The sequence below is a fragment of the Mixophyes fleayi genome, chromosome 2 (assembly GCF_038048845.1).
Source record: "Mixophyes fleayi isolate aMixFle1 chromosome 2, aMixFle1.hap1, whole genome shotgun sequence".
Lineage (NCBI taxonomy): Eukaryota > Metazoa > Chordata > Amphibia > Anura > Limnodynastidae > Mixophyes > Mixophyes fleayi.
Genome location: NC_134403.1, coordinates 371,223,839 through 371,240,235, shown reverse-complemented (window position 1 = coordinate 371,240,235; position 16,397 = coordinate 371,223,839). Strand labels below are relative to the sequence as shown.

At 39.3% G+C, this 16,397-nt stretch overlaps 1 protein-coding gene across 1 annotated transcript in view; it reads left to right on the top strand.

Moving 5' to 3' along the window:
* Window positions 1-15,040, top strand: part of GAP43 (growth associated protein 43) — a 41,875-nt gene extending 26,835 nt beyond the window's left edge. Inside the window, exon 3 of the mRNA XM_075197391.1 lies at window positions 14,137-15,040. Coding sequence (XP_075053492.1) covers window positions 14,137-14,225 — 89 coding nt within the window. The 3' untranslated portion in view covers window positions 14,226-15,040. The remainder of the gene's footprint in view (window positions 1-14,136) is intronic.
* The last annotated feature ends 1,357 nt before the right edge of the window (window positions 15,041-16,397 follow it).

The window sequence follows — 16,397 nt, the reverse complement described above, 5'->3', positions numbered from 1 at the left end:
TAGGGAAAGGAAATCAGCCAATTGTAACGCCTCTGACAGCATAGAATAGTGATGTGAGTTTTCTGTCAAACTAATGAGAGAAGTTTGTGATGTCAGACAGAATGATAATCACTATATGTCACACAATGCTCTGCAGATCTCCAAAGAGCTTAGTGAAAAAATAATCTGCTGCACATAAAGGAACAATCCTAAAAAACAGGAATTATGAGGTTCTTAAAGACAAACTAAAGCACATTTAGTTCCTGTAAATATCTACTTTCAGGACTTTGCAATCCTACTATTTTTTTTTTCCCCATAGAAAATGATTGTAATTTACTTTTAATTGCTCAAAGTAGTTTGGACTAAAAACAGCATTTACCGCAATTCTGGACTATTTTCGTCAATAGAAAAAATATGTAACTGAATATAGCCAGGCTGAGTTGATAAAGCAGAAGGGAGTCATTAATTAGTGACAGAATGAGTAATTACAGTTATTTTTACAAGAGAAATTCGCACGCTTCCATTGTGCAGCCAATGTACTTTTCATAGTCTTTTTGTTTCATTAGACGGCTGCGTTTTAGAGAGAGACGTTGAAGCATAAAGAAGAGAAAAAGGAAGTTTAAGAATGTGCGATTCCAGCATAAAATAAAAGAGCGATTTGTGATATTTTTAGATCTGTGACTCAGCAGTAGCGGCCGGTCTGAATATCTCCCAGTAGCGTAATTAGGTTTTATGTCTCTCATTAAGGAGAATGTAAGTCCTGTGTTTTACACTAAAGGGGGAGGAAGGCCCTGGCTGCATCCCAATATTTATGGAGATTGGTTGGGGGACCTGGCAGATACACCCCTCTGCTGCTGAGTACAATCAAAATAAATATTGAAATGCATCTGGGGGGTTCCATCTAATGTCCCCCCCCTTTCAAATTTCTCACAAAAATGTTGCAAAGTTATGAATATGGCATACTGGCCAACTCCCCCTGAATGTCAGGGAGACTCCCTGAAATAGGGGTGATCTCCCTCACTCCCTGAAGAGTCTGGCATTCTCCCTGATGCTGAGTCAGTACAAGACGTGGTTGGCTTCGCCATCTGTGGCATGATGACACAGTTCAGAAATTGTGTCCTATGTCCATGTATTGATACCTATGGAGGTGGCCATTTTCATGGAGACCAAGATTTAATCAAAGACTGACAGGTAAGACAACATGACTTCAGTAATGGAGACAGAAATGTAAAAGACACTTCAGTCTCTAGAGATTCATTAGCTGCTTTTCTTTAACACATGGTTGCCTACTCTCCCGGAATGTCCGGGAGATGCCCGCATTTCTGGGAGACCTCCCAAAATGATTTGATTCGTCAAGCCCCGCCCCCGCACGCCACCTCCCCCGGAATCTCCCTGAAGCCAACGAGGATAAGTTGGCAAGTATGGGCTAGAGTTAGGGTAAGCCTTGGCTAGGTCCTATTTTTGAGTGACCAGAGCAGGGTCCAGCTAGGTTATCTCTGATGGCCAGGCTCCATAGACAACCTCTCATGGCCTCTTGCTTCCCTCTGGTGATCAGTCCATGGTTTGCTGTCTATCATATTAACCTATAGGAAGCAGCCTGTACTGTTAATCACTCTCCGGCTGTTCCATAATGGTTACCATGACAACGACTAACAACATCGACGGCGTCAGGTAGAACAAGGCGATCAACGGGATGTAGTGGAGCTATGAGTAAGAAGTTCTAGTGCAGGCTTGGCTACCCTGTGGCACTCCAGGTGTTTGTGAAACTACAAGTCCCAGCATACCCTTCCAGCAATAAGCTGCTATATATTGGCAAAGCATGCTGGGGCTTGTAGTTTCACAACACCTGGAGTGCCACAGGTTAGCTAAGCCTGTTCTAGGAGCATAGACTAACTGGAACTGGGCTCAGGGAGTGTACATAGGAATGGGAGCTGGCACTAGGTACATGGCAGCTGTCTATGAAGAAACTCAAAGTGACATGTATTGGGCATTTAACTGGTCTTATTGGTACTACTGATAGATACATTAATAACATACTTTCCAACTCTCCCAGAATGTCCGGGAGACTCCCATAATTCGGGTTTGTCTCACGGACTCCCGGGAGAGCTGGTGATTCTCCCGCATCTGGCCCATCTGCCCACTTCAATAAAATTAGAGCCAGAATGTACAGGCGGAGGGGGCGTGGCTTCGAGATTCACAACATTTTGCCCCCGCCCCCAGTAATGTAATGCTTGTTTGGGGTCTTTTTACACTAAAACGACCCAAAACAGGCATTACGTCACCGAGGGCGGGGCAAAATGATGCGATTCGTGAAGCCCCGCCCCCTCTGCCCATACACCCCTCCTGCCCCCCAGGATCTCCCGGACCCGGCCAGCATAAGGTTGGCAAGTATGATTAATAAGCATGTTACTACTGCTGGAATTATATGATATTATATTATATTATGTTATATATTTACCACCAGAAGGGGCTCTGTATATTAATCATAAGATGTGACCATACTTGCAAACTCTCCCGGAATGTACGGGAGACTCCCGGACTCCCAGGAGATCAGGAAAGTATCCCGCATACTGCAACCTGCTCATCAAAATGACGCGATTTGCGGTGAATAGTGTAATTTTGGTCCCGCCCCTACGACAAAAACAGCATTCTGTCGCGGGGTGGGGCCAAAATCGAGCGTTTGACCGCGCCCCACCTCGAAATTCACTTTTCAAAGGTTGTCAAATATGGATGTGGCTCTGTGTATTGTACATTGTATACTGGTGGAGGAATGGAGATTTTGCCTTAATGTGTCTTTAGCGTTGTCCCTATTCTTCTATTTGTTATATTGCTACATTTGTTTATTCTAATGCTAACGGGGTAAATGTGGGTTTGATTTAGTTGTTGTCATACTAGACCATCTCTTGTATAAAACGCATGTATTATACTCATTTTTTACATATTAAATAAAGTAAGGAATGATTCTGCCTGAAAAGAATAGAGAAAGACTATAAAACCATGTTTTACTCTTTTATCACTTTCCAAATTGGGTATCCCTGTTATTATTATTATTATTATTATTATTATTATTATTATTATTATTATTATTATTATTATTATATTATTGTTATTAATATTTCTTTGTATGGTGGCATATATTCAGTAGCTCCTAGTAGTACAAATATGACATACATGAAGACAGTAAAATAACATACACATAACAAGTACATGGCTACAGAGCAGAATAATACAGACATGGATGTAATGAACAGAACAAACCACATGACATACAGAAACAATTCTGCATCAGACATGACAAGGACAGACAAGGAAGACAGACTGGACACAGGGGAGACATTGGGCGGAGGACCCTGCCCGTTAGAGCTTACATTCTAGAGGGAGGGGGTAGTGAGAAGTAATAGGATTTAAAGGGTCAGTAAGTTTAGCAGTCCGGGGGGAGCACAGGAGCTGGAGGCTATACAGTAGAACTGGTTTGCAGCCACTATGCATTGATCCCAAGCTGTAGCATACCTTCACCTCGGGTAAACAACGCTTATTAACGTGATATGATCAACTCCCGTTAATAGAAAATAAAAATCTTTTGCAATTTATGATAATGTGCCGAGGAATGTCAGATAATATGACATGGGATATTGTGATGACGTGTCATGTAGTTACAGTGTATCCTGTGACTCTGTCCTCTTAGATTTAGTAGTTGGTAATGTATTGACAGACCGTAGACCTCAGCAGTTACACAACCTTTATGATAGGTGGCTGAGCTCATTACTGCTCCTCAGACCATTATCCTCTTACTGTAATTAACACATCCCGATTATTGACAGCGGTTCATCAATCAATCCCCATCACTGGCAGCCGTTTAACTCCTTAACCGCTTTGTGTGTTAGGTCGTTATTCAGTTCAGCACTATTTAATTATGACCACAACACTCCAGCAATTATTGACCAATTCCCGGACACCCTATTTAAGAATGATTTCATTGCCTCCAGCAAATGCGTTAACATAAGGTCCATAGCTCCATATCCAGTTTTTCCCAGAAATCATTGCTCTACCAGCATTTTCACTTTTTTTTCCAACTAAATTAGATTAAGGCTAAATTAAGTAACTGATGGTGTAAAAAACACCTTTACATTCTGTTACTTAAAATGTAACTAACCCTAAATAATAGAGGCAGGTAAACTGTACTATCTTCATTATCCTAATATACTGTGTCGGGAGGAATCTGGCTAACGAGATAACCTATTAGAAGTTGTTCAGTGCATGCTGCTGTGTGCTGGCATATTCCTGCATGCCGCAACATATTTCCATTATGATTCCATTTCTTTTGTTGTATGTAGTGTATAAAGCAGCGCCACCTAGGGTCAGGGTTTCTCATTACAACCCCAAGCCAGGTGAGTCTAAGTTGTCATCTGTGAGTCCTGGATATCAGCACTGATAGATGCAGTGTAACCTAAATGTAACAGTGGTTGGGATGTCAGTTTCAGTTAGATGCAGATTACACTGAATCTACCAATGCTGACAATAGGGGAGACCTAAGAAGCAGTTTTATCATAAGTATTTTATAATCAGGGAAAACAGTTTTGTTATAAGTGTTTTATAATCAGTGAAAGCAGTTTTCTAATCAGTGAAAGCAGTTTTGTCATAGGTGTTTTATAATCAGGGAAAGCAGTTTAATCATCAGGGAAAGCAGTTTTATCATATGTGTTTTATAATCAGGGAAAGCAGTTTTATCATCAGTGAAAGCAGTTTGGTTATAAGTGTTTTATAATCAGTGAAAGCAGTTTTGTAATCAGTGAAAGCAGTTTTGTCATAAGTGTTTTATCATCAGGGAAAGAAGTTTTATCATCAGTGAAAGCAGTTTTCTCATAAGTGTTTTATTATCAGGGAAAGCAGTTTTATCATCAGTGAAAGCAGTTTTATCATCAGTGTTTTATTATCAGGGAAAGCAGTTTTATCATCAGTGAAAGCAGTTTTGTCATAAGTGTTTTATTATCAGGGAAAGCAGTTTTATCATCAGTGAAAGCAGTTTTATAACCAGTGAAAGCAGTTTTGTCATAAGTGTTTTATAATCAGGGAAAGCAGTTTTATCATCAGGAAAAGCAGTTTTATAATCAGGGAAATTAAGTTTTATTATCAGTGAAAGCAGTTTTGTCATAAGTGTTTTATTATCAGGGAAAGCAGTTTTATCATCAGTGAAAGCAGTTTTGTCATAAGTGTTTTATTATCAGGGAAAGCAGTTTTATCATCAGTGAAAGCAGTTTTATCATCAGTGTTTTATAATCAGGGAAAGCAGTTTTATCATCAGTTAAAGCAGTTTTATCATCAGTGAAAGCAGTTTTGTCATAAGTGTTTTATAATCAGGGAAAGCAGTTTTATCATCAGGAAAAGCAGTTTTATCATCAGTGAAAGCAGTTTTATCATCAGTGTTTTATAATCAGGGAAAGCAGTTTTATCATCAGTGAAAGCAGTTTTGTCATAGGTGTTTTATAATCAGGGAAAGCAGTTTTATCATCAGGAAAAGCAGTTTTATCATCAGTGTTTTATAATCAGGGAAAGCAGTTTCATCATCAGTGAAAGCAGTTTTGTCATAAGTGTTTTATTATTAGGGAAAGCAGTTTTATCATCAGTGAAAGCAGTTTTATCATCAGTGTTTTATCATCAGTGAAAGCAGTTTTGTCATAAGTGTTTTATAATCAGGGAAAGCAGTTTTGTAATCAGTGAAAGCAGTTTTACCATAAGTGTTTAATAATCAGTGAAAGCAGTTTTATCATCAGGGAAAGCAGTTTTATCATCAGGGAAAGCAGTTTTATCATAAGTGTTTTATAATCAGGGAAAGCAGTTTTACCATAAGTGTTTAATAATCAGAGAAAGCAGTTTTATCATCAGTTTTGTCATAAGTGTTTTATCATCAGGGAATGCAGCTTTATAATCAGTGAAAGCAATTTTGTCATAAGTGTTTTAATATCAGGGAAAGCAGTTTTATCATCAGTGAAAGTAGTTTTATTATAAGTGAAAGCAGTTTTATCATAAGTGTTTTATAATGAGGGAAAGCAGTTTTATCATCAGTGAAAGCAGTTTTTCATAAGTGTTTTAATATCAGGGAAAGCAGTTTTATCATCAGTGAAAGCAGTTTTATAACCAGTGAAAGCGGTTTTGTCATAAGTGTTTTATAAACAGGGAAAGCAGTTTGATCATCAGGGAAAGCAGTTTTGTTATAAGTGTTTTATAATCAGTGAAAGCAGTTTTGTAATCAGTGAAAGCAGTTTTGTCATAAGTGTTTTATAATCAGGGAAAGCAGTTTTATCATCAGGGAAAGCAGTTTTATCATCAGTGAAAGCAGTTTTATCGTAAGTGTTTTATAATCAGGGAAAGCAGTTTTATCATCAGGGAAAGCAGTTTTACCATAAGTGTTTAATAATCAGAGAAAGCAGTTTTATCATCAGTTTTGTCATAAGTGTTTTATCATCAGGGAATGCAGCTTTATAAACAGTGAAAGCAATTTTGTCATAAGTGTTTTATTATCAGGGAAAGCAGTATTATCATCAGTGAAAGCAGTTTTATAACCAGTGAAAGCAGTTTTGTCATAAGTGTTTTATAATCAGGGAAAGCAGTTTTATCATCAGTGAAAGTAGTTTTATTATAAGTGAAAGCAGTTTTATCATAAGTGTTTTATAATCAGGGAAAGCAGTTTTATCATCAGTGAAAGCAGTTTTGTCATAAGTGTTTTAATATCAGGGAAAGCAGTTTTATCATCAGTGAAAGCAGTTTTATAACCAGTGAAAGCGGTTTTGTCATAAGTGTTTTATAAACAGGGAAAGCAGTTTGATCATCAGGGAAAGCAGTTTTGTTATAAGTGTTTTATAATCAGTGAAAGCAGTTTTGTAATCAGTGAAAGCAGTTTTGTCATAAGTGTTTTATAATCAGGGAAAGCAGTTTTATCATCAGGGAAAGCAGTTTTATCATCAGTGAAAGCAGTTTTATCGTAAGTGTTTTATAATCAGGGAAAGCAGTTTTATCATCAGGGAAAGCAGTTTTACCATAAGTGTTTAATAATCAGAGAAAGCAGTTTTATCATCAGTTTTGTCATAAGTGTTTTATCATCAGGGAATGCAGCTTTATAAACAGTGAAAGCAATTTTGTCATAAGTGTTTTATTATCAGGGAAAGCAGTATTATCATCAGTGAAAGCAGTTTTATAACCAGTGAAAGCAGTTTTGTCATAAGTGTTTTATAATCAGGGAAAGCAGTTTTATCATCAGTGAAAGTAGTTTTATTATAAGTGAAAGCAGTTTTATCATAAGTGTTTTATAATCAGGGAAAGCAGTTTTATCATCAGTGAAAGCAGTTTTGTCATAAGTGTTTTAATATCAGGGAAAGCAGTATTATCATCAGTGAAAGCAGTTTTATAACCAGTGAAAGCAGTTTTGTCATAAGTGTTTTATAATCAGGGAAAGCAGTTTTATCATCAGTGAAAGTAGTTTTATTATAAGTGAAAGCAGTTTTATCATAAGTGTTTTATAATCAGGGAAAGCAGTTTTATCATCAGTGAAAGCAGTTTTATCATAAGTGTTTTATTATCAGGGAAAGCAGTTTTATCATCAGTGAAAGTAGTTTTATTATAAGTGAAAGCAGTTTTATCATAAGTGTTTTATAATCAGGGAAAGCAGTTTTATCATCAGTGAAAGCAGTTTTGTCATAAGTGTTTTAATATTAGGGAAAGCAGTTTTATCATCAGTGAAAGCAGTTTTATAACCAGTGAAAGCAGTTTTGTCATAAGTGTTTTATAAAAAGGGAAAGCAGTTTGATCATCAGGGAAAGCAGTTTTGTTATAAGTGTTTTATAATCAGTTTTATCATCAGTGTTTTGTAATCAGGGAAAGCAGTTTTATAATCAGTGAAAGCAGTTTTATCATCAATGTTTTATAATCAGGGAAAGCAGCGGAATATTGAGCCATTCTATGTTACGAAGTTTGATGTTTTATGCTTGCTTGGATGTATTTTGTATTCTCCCTGATATCTAGATCAGAAGATAGTAACAACTAGCAGCTCCTCCATATAATGCACATCCCATCCCTCTAGTCCCCTCCGTCTAATAATCCTTTCTTGTAGGGTTGCAACCAGAAACAATGGCAACTGTACTTGGCTGTCTGTCTGCAGCCTTCTCCCATCTCCCCAGTCATACAGCCCATTATTTTATAAGATTAGACTCTTGGGTTTTAGGGCATCTCCTGGTGAAATTAACTATTGCACATTGCTTGGGTTAGAAACCTTTCATCTAGTCTGACCCCCTAAGTATATTTCTGCACTGCTTAAAGACTTTCATGGGACGTAGTTTTTTATAAAACCTGTCAGAGAGCCAGACTCTGAGTCCCAAAGAAAACTCAAACAAACTAAGTTTATAAAATATATCAGTCCGTGGACTTATTGAGGGTGAAGCGGACTGTACTGTACCATCCGTATCATTCTTAGATGTATTGTCTCAGACATTAGTGCCCATGGAGATTATCCCCACAATGGAGAGGAGGGAAATCACAGTATAATTTTGGTGCAACGTTCTGGTGATTTAATCTTCCAGTTTCGGTTTTACCTCACAGCTCCACGGAACGTGAGTCAGTTCATTCTGCCATAAGGTGTGGAAGCTGGCAATGGGAACACTTAAGGTTAAATTTCGTTGACGAAACATGCATCATTTTGCAAATGAAGCGAATATTCAGCGGAACAGTTTTGATATTCTCTCTCATCTCTAGTCGGCCACTAAGGGCTATCAGTTCACTAGGGACCAAGTGCCTCATGCCTCAAGCGGCGATAAAAAAATCTCTTATGGTCACAATTTATCAACGAAAATCTCGCCAAAGGTCGCGGAGCGATACACAGCTTTCTTGGCCCATACTGGCGTGGAAGTGGAAAGGGTTAACATGCACCTTCGCCTTACTCACACAACTATGAAGTTCAGAGGGTTGTTGTCTTGTGTTAGCCGTGTAGAGGGTGGTAAATGGGTAACCTAGGGAGGTTAAGAGGGGGGTAGAGGAATATTATAAGCTTGCCTGAAGAGGTGGGTTTTCAGAGAACACTTGAAGGTTTGAAAACCAGAGGAAAATCTTACTGTGCTAGGGAGGAATTCCACAAAGTGGGTGCAACCCAAAAAAGGTCCTGTAACCGAGCATGGGAGGATGTGATGAGAGTGGATGAGAGACGCAGATCTTGTGCAGAACGGAGGTGTCGAGTTGGGAGATATTTTGAGACAAGTGAAGAGATGTCGGTGCAAATTTGTTGATGGCCTTGTAGGTTAGTAGATGTATTTTAGATTGGATTCATTGAAAAACAATGTAGAGACTGACAGAGCAGATTAGTACGATTTGCAAGGAAAATCAATCTAGCCGCTGCGTGCAAAATAGATTGTGGGGGGTTGAGTGTGATTTTGGGAAGACCAGTAAGGAGGGATTTCCAATAGTCGATTCGGGAGTTGATGAGTGCATGCAGTACAGTTTTTGCAGTGTCTTGTGTGAGATATAGTATGTACGTATAGTGGAAATGTTTTTTAGATGTATGCAGCATGATGTAAATAGGCTTCAACAAAATGGCAGCCTTGCGGGTGACAGGTAGACTTTAAAGGAGAGAGCAGTAACAGCTAAATGTTTTGCTATTAATACAAGTATATTATAAGGAATATGTTGTAAGAGACCCTGTGGAAAGAGCAGGAAGGGAGCAGAGCAGCGACACAGGAGCACGGAGCTTTCTCTGTCCTCTCGGGGAGATGAATCTAGTCCACCAGTGGAGGTGGCAGGTTTCCACGGCAACCATGCATCTGTCGTCTAGACAATGAGCTCTGCGGGTCCCTCTTGGCGTCATGCCCTTCACACTCGCAGCCCTGGGTACTGTTCACACAACAGTGGTATTTCTGTCCCAGGGTGAAAGGCTCTGACGAACAAGTGGAATAAAAAGTATTTTTAACTCGTCAACTGGAAAAAAATATAAACCAATTAGACTAGACACGAAAGTCTGTCTAATTATCTTACGTTACCTTACATGTCTCTTTTCTACTACGGTCATATCAGACGATACTGCCCACAGACAATCTGATCATTGCCTGAGCCTAGAATATGTCTGTGAGTCATCTTATTGCGCTCCGTCGTGATGGAATAAAAATGTGGGTACTCCAATTGCTGCGCTTCATACAAGAGTTATTACCAATGCAGCACTCAATTCTTCCTGTTGGTCCGTGTACTAGTCATGGGTGAATTCCACCCTTACGTTTAACAATACTTTTAATATATGCACAGCGTAGGCATTGTATATGTATAAGTACATAACAATGTGCATGTCAATTGTGCAGTATCATACCTCCAATATCAGTTATTGAAAATTCGGGAGACAAGAAGGGGGCCTGGTCATGCTAGATGGAGGGGTTCCGTGTTATATTGGAATCGGGAAGACTCCTTAAATCCTGACTGTATCGCCTAAGCTGTGAGAATCGGGGGAGGATATGTAATATATATGAGTTCAGACCTTATGTACTATCTAGTCTATATTGTGCAATAATTTATGTGTAACTGAATCTTGTCAAAAGTGGTTCTGCTCCTCTTTGTTGCTAACTGTCTTAATTAAAAATGGTTGTCGGGCCATTCTGGTGCTTGTAGTACATCTAGATATTACTGACCCTAAGCGTCCCTGGATAATATTTTAAAATGTTGAGAAATATGTGTTGGATTTGTGTATTTTAGGAAAATGCTACCAGCCATGTACTATAAGCACAACTGGCCTGCAAAATGTTATGTGCAGAAATTGGATAGTATATAAGGAAAAATCATGCTATTAAAATGGTTTGCAAAATGGGGTGAGGGGGTTATAGATGTATAGAGAAGATTTTTTTAGTTGTTGGATTATGGCAGCAGCTATGGTTTAATGTACAAGTTATTATGCATGTAATGCTTCAACTGCTTGTCAGGACCGTGACATAATATACACTTTAAGTGGTTTCTGAGTTGTTATCTACATTGTTAGATGAAAGTCTATGTCTATTATTGTATAGCATGAATAATCCTGTCCAGCTATTAAGCTAATTAACCTCGGAGGGCTGTCATTGTGGTTTCTAGCTGAGCTTTGTTCAACTTTTAAAGACAATTTATGTCATATTATAATTACCGGATAAAGTATGCATTTAAATCGCTGCTGCTACTGACGCACTCTACAGACGCACGTTTATTTTACCGTATGAAACACTTTTATTTTTCTAACACACTTGATTACAATGAATACAGACAGTATAAGGAAAAGCACAGTGGTTAGTATTGTGGTTGTGCTCTGCTAATACATGTGGGTAGGCAGCAGCGGGATGAGGGTATGACCACACCACACTGGGGGTGTGACCACACCACACTGCGGGTGTGGCCGCACCTCAGGGGTGTGACCACACCACACTGTGGGTGTGGCCGTACCTCGGGGTTGTGACCAAACCACACTGGGGCTGTGGCCGCACCTCAGGGGTGTGACCACATCACACTGGGGGTGTGGCGGCACCTCGGGGGTGTGCCTAGCGCTTTTGAAGCTGCCCCGTTAGCACCTTCCCATGCAGAGCAGCATGAACATAGAATACCTCCCAAATCTCCCACAAAGCTGTGCAGAGCGGGTTGATTTTCTTGTCTAAAACTTACTTGTGGATTAATAGGCTTCTGCCTAAAATAGACCTTGTGGAAGATTTACTACAGCTTCTTAAAAGGAAAACTGGTGGTGTTGCCCATAGCAACCAATCAGATTCTAGCTATCACTTTCTAAAATATGCTAGATAAATGATAGCCAGAATCTGATTGGTTGCTTTGGGCAACCCCTCCACTTTTCCTATTTAGAAGCTTTAGTAAATCTACCGCCTGGTGTATGAATTTGTGTGTTTGAGGGTAGAAAAATTAGATTGTAAGCTCCTCTGTGGCAGGGATTGACGTGCCTGAAAAATGGTAACACCATGTAATATTTTGCATAGAGAGAAAGGATATTAAAAACTGGTCAACTCAACTAACACCCAGGGGTAAATGTATGAACATGCAGCGCCGCTTGAAATTTAATCGCCGAACACGCTGAACACGCGGGTGTTGAAGAACCCGCATGTTCATATATTTACCCCAATGGTTTCAAAACATTGACTTTAAACCTTGGGAACAGGTTGTAATTATGCCCCACCCACATGCAAAATATAAGCCACGCCCCTTTCCTAATATCGTGCCTTTTCCCTTTTCTCCATGCTATGTCCCCCAAGGCTATTTCTACTGTGATTAAATGTGAGATTGATGAAAGTACTATACGAGGGGCACTATGGCATTGTTGATGTATACAGGAGAAATGGGAAATTGAGAATTACTCCATAATTGTACAATTACATTGTCAGATCCATTGATTTATGTCTTTTATGTTTTTAATTCTGCTCCTTCCTCCATCCTGAACTTCTTTTCAGATGCGATATTGCGCCCTCTCTCTAACTTGTCGTCCCCCTGCCCGTGTTGTCTCCCCCCTCCTCCCCACATCCCCGAACAGACTCCTTTATCCAATCCTATATTAAATTTCCGGTCAGGATACTGCAGGCATGAATGAAAATCGATATGATTGGCTTTATTGAATTGCCCATTCAAAATAAAAATAAAATTAAAATAATAAAGACATTTTACTTATGTACTGTATGATTGTAACACAGTGATGTCCTAACACATCCATTTCCCTCTGTGGACATATCCTCCTCTCTTGCGTTTATTGAATTCATGTCCTGTTGTTTTTTTTAACTCTGTGTAGTGTTGTTCGAATTACAGGACGATTATATGGGCTTAAAGTAATCTGCGCCCCAGACGCGCTCTAATCTTATTTGTGAAATGACAAAGCAGAATCATTTGTACAGAGGAGCATTGAGATGTCGCCGCTTCTGCGGATTATTATAGAATTGTTTCTTTACCCAACATTTCACTGTGCCCCTCATTTACAGTTAGGCGCAAACCAAGATAAAAGGGGCAGTTTTGCACCTGGACAAACCATGTACGGGGGAGGGGGGAAAATAAATTTACTTTGCGTTCAGGGAGAATTCTGAAACGGTTCTCCAGCTTTCTCTTATCATTTTCCCTGGATAGTTTGAATTACAGTAACAGCGTCTTACACTTAAACGTTCATCGTTGGCCTATTCTTGTATTCTATAATCTACATGTCTCTACTTTACATACATTTCATAACTTCCTTACATGTTCTTTACAATGTGTATTATTTCTATCTGATATACTTAATTGTCTTAATATTTTGTCTATCACTGTTTGGGTAACATTGTCTATGTTCCATGCTAGTAAGGGACGGTCCTGGCTATATTACTCCCTGTATCAGCAAACTACATGGTGTCTTTTTTATCACTTGAATAAACTAAACACAACAAATGTTGGAGACATTTATGCAAACGACAAATAGAATCTGATTGGCTCCTATGCTGTGCCCTTTTTCTCTGCACCAGTTTCGATAAATTCTTCCCCTGTATATATTAGCGATATATATATATATATATATATATATATATATATATATATATATATATACGATAAAAGACAACTATTGGCTGAGTAATCATTATTAGACAGCACGGTGGCTCAGTGGTTAGCACTTCTGCCTCACAGCACTGGGGTCATGAGTTCAATTTCCAACCATGGCCTTATCTGTGAGGAGTTTGTATGTTCTCCCCGTGTTTGCGTGGGTTTCCTCCGGGTGATCCGGTTTCCTCCCACACTCCAAAAACATACTGGTAGGTTAATTGTCCGCTAACAAATTGACCCTACTCTGTGTGTGTCTGTATGGTTCCTTGTCAGTCGTGTACATTGGATCATCCTCTGTTACAGAGGTGCAGCTGCTGGAGATGAGAGGGGGCGCGTAGTCGCTGAATCCACTGCCTGTACCCTCGGTCATCTCGACAGAAGCGCAGCGAAGCCGAAACAGGTGCTTGACCCGGTGCATGCTCAGAATTGCACAGACCATAGCTAAATTTGTAGTGGAGGCCGACTGACGTGGTCTATCCTCCCACCCCTGATTAACGAGTTTACTTTAGACATGTTTGCTGGTCATTTAGTAGTTATCATGGCTTGGATAGGATGTTGCTGCCGTTCAGAAATATGGACTTTGCTGACCACTGTTTTATTCTGTTCACTTTCCAGATGGCGTAGAAGGAAGCAATCCTAGTGAAAGTGCCCAACAAGACGAGGCTGCCAGCTCCGAGACCAAGGCTGACCAAGAAAATGCCTGAACAGATTGAAATGTCCGCCCCCCTCTTACTCTCCTCTTGGACTCCATCGTTCTACCCTACCGGCTCCGACCCCGTCCTCTTGCCCCTCTTCTTCCTCCTCCTCCTCACGTGGGATCCTCCACCTCACTACTCCCCCTACTCTTTCTCTGTGTGGCAGAACATGTAAAAGGCAGGAAAAAGTTTCAGTCCAACAGTGTGGCTTAAACATTTTAAGTGTTTTCTTGGTGTTGTTATGGCAAGTTTACAAGTATGGTCCAATCCAGTTCATTTTGGAGATTCTCTTGCACTGTATCCGAGTTTAATTCCAGCTCCTGTGCTCTTCTCTCTCTCTTTCTCTCTGTTACACTGTGTGCGATGTTCCGTTATACTATGGGTTCCCCTGATCTATCCGGTGAATTTAAAAAAAAAAAAAAAAAAGGCGTCTTTTTACCTTATTTGTTTCGTTTCGTTCATTTACCCGTTTTTTTTTTAAAAAAAAATTAAAAAATTCTTGTTTCTCTTCAATGTGATGGAATGAACTCATAAAAAAAAACAAACAAACATAATTAGCCCGCCCTACGGTTTGTTTTCCAAAATAAAGCGATGTGCCAATTAGCGTATTTAACCGGCCGCCCTCTGTGTGTCTTTCTTGTCCTGCTCACTGTACTGATTTTTCGACACCTCCGGAAAAAAAGATGTCTGCCAATGTTTTATTATTGTACTTCTGAATTTAGCTCCATGTGTTGTGGATGGAGGTTACAGTCGCCTGCGGGCTTTGAGAATGTATGGTCTGATTTTGGTGCACACAGAGGTAATAAATAGTTTGTTCTTCAGTTCTTGGTGGTGTCCTGTGCGATATGTTACATATATATATATACAGCACCGATAAGCTTTCTTTACAGCAGAAAACAAGGACGGAAAATACTGTGATCATTTCTCGATTGAGAACAGCCATCGCTTGCTTGTTTTAGGGCATCAAGTGCACTAAAACTATAATATTCTTCTATTTTTACTACCACTTTACTAGTCACTAATACACAGTGTAGCAGCCGTTTTACATAACCCCAATAGTTCTGATTCCTGCCTATTGCATTGGGGGAGAATGTCAAAGTTCAGACTTCTATCTTTTCTAATTCACTCTAAAAATGTCCGGTGAAATCTTCAGCTCACAAATAGGTAAAAACTTCAATATGGGATCATTTCCCACCAGAAGGCAGCAGAAATGGTTAATAACGGCTTCCAAATCCTCTTATTATGTATCGAGAGACATGAATACAAAATCTGTGTGGAGTTCGCTTTTAGACACGCAACATAGTACATTTATGAAAACGCGTAGCTGAAATTTTAGAAACCACCATAATGGATATAAATGCAGTTTGTTTCCGCCACAAACTGCTCTCTATAGGCCTGAGTGATTAAGGAGAGCAAAGAACAAAAAAGGAGTAACTTTGCACCTGGGCAAAACCATGTTGCATTAGAGGGGAAGGTAAATTTAAAATGTGGAGGCAGATTTATAGTTAATGTAGGGCATGTCCTAGATTTACTTTGAATTTAATTGTAAAAATAAAGCTATCAAGTACTTGTGTGCTACATAAAAAGCAGCCAGTATTTTGCTTACATGCAAAATAATAAACTCATTTGCACCCCTTGCATTGTAACATGGTTTGTCCAAGAGCAAAGTTACTCCTTTTTTTTGCCTTACTCTCCTTAATGACTCATGTGTTTCTAAAAAAAAAACATCTTATCACTCTGCATTTGGTGATATCTCTATATATCTATCCGTGTAAACTTTTTATGGATATAATAATAATTCTATAATTTGACAAATCACATCAATGCGCATCTGGGGACTGTGATGAAACAAAGGGACTCATTTCGTCATTATTGCCAAGTTCACATCTACAGAAGGGACAAAATTATAGGTCAAATTCACAAAGCTGGTGTTACAGTTGACTATAAATTTTACCTTTTTTTTGTAGCCAAATTCACAAATGTTACAAACAAATCATGAAAACGTTTCACCTGATTTAGAGTTGGGTGTACATCAATTTATATGCAGCACATACGCACCAAAAATGCTTCCATATCTAGATTTGTGCCTGTCTTAGACTTGAGACCCATTGGTGGTGGAAGAGAGGTGAGGGAGAGTTGGGTGAGTAGTATACAGTTGGATCATGTCAGCGTAGTAAGACT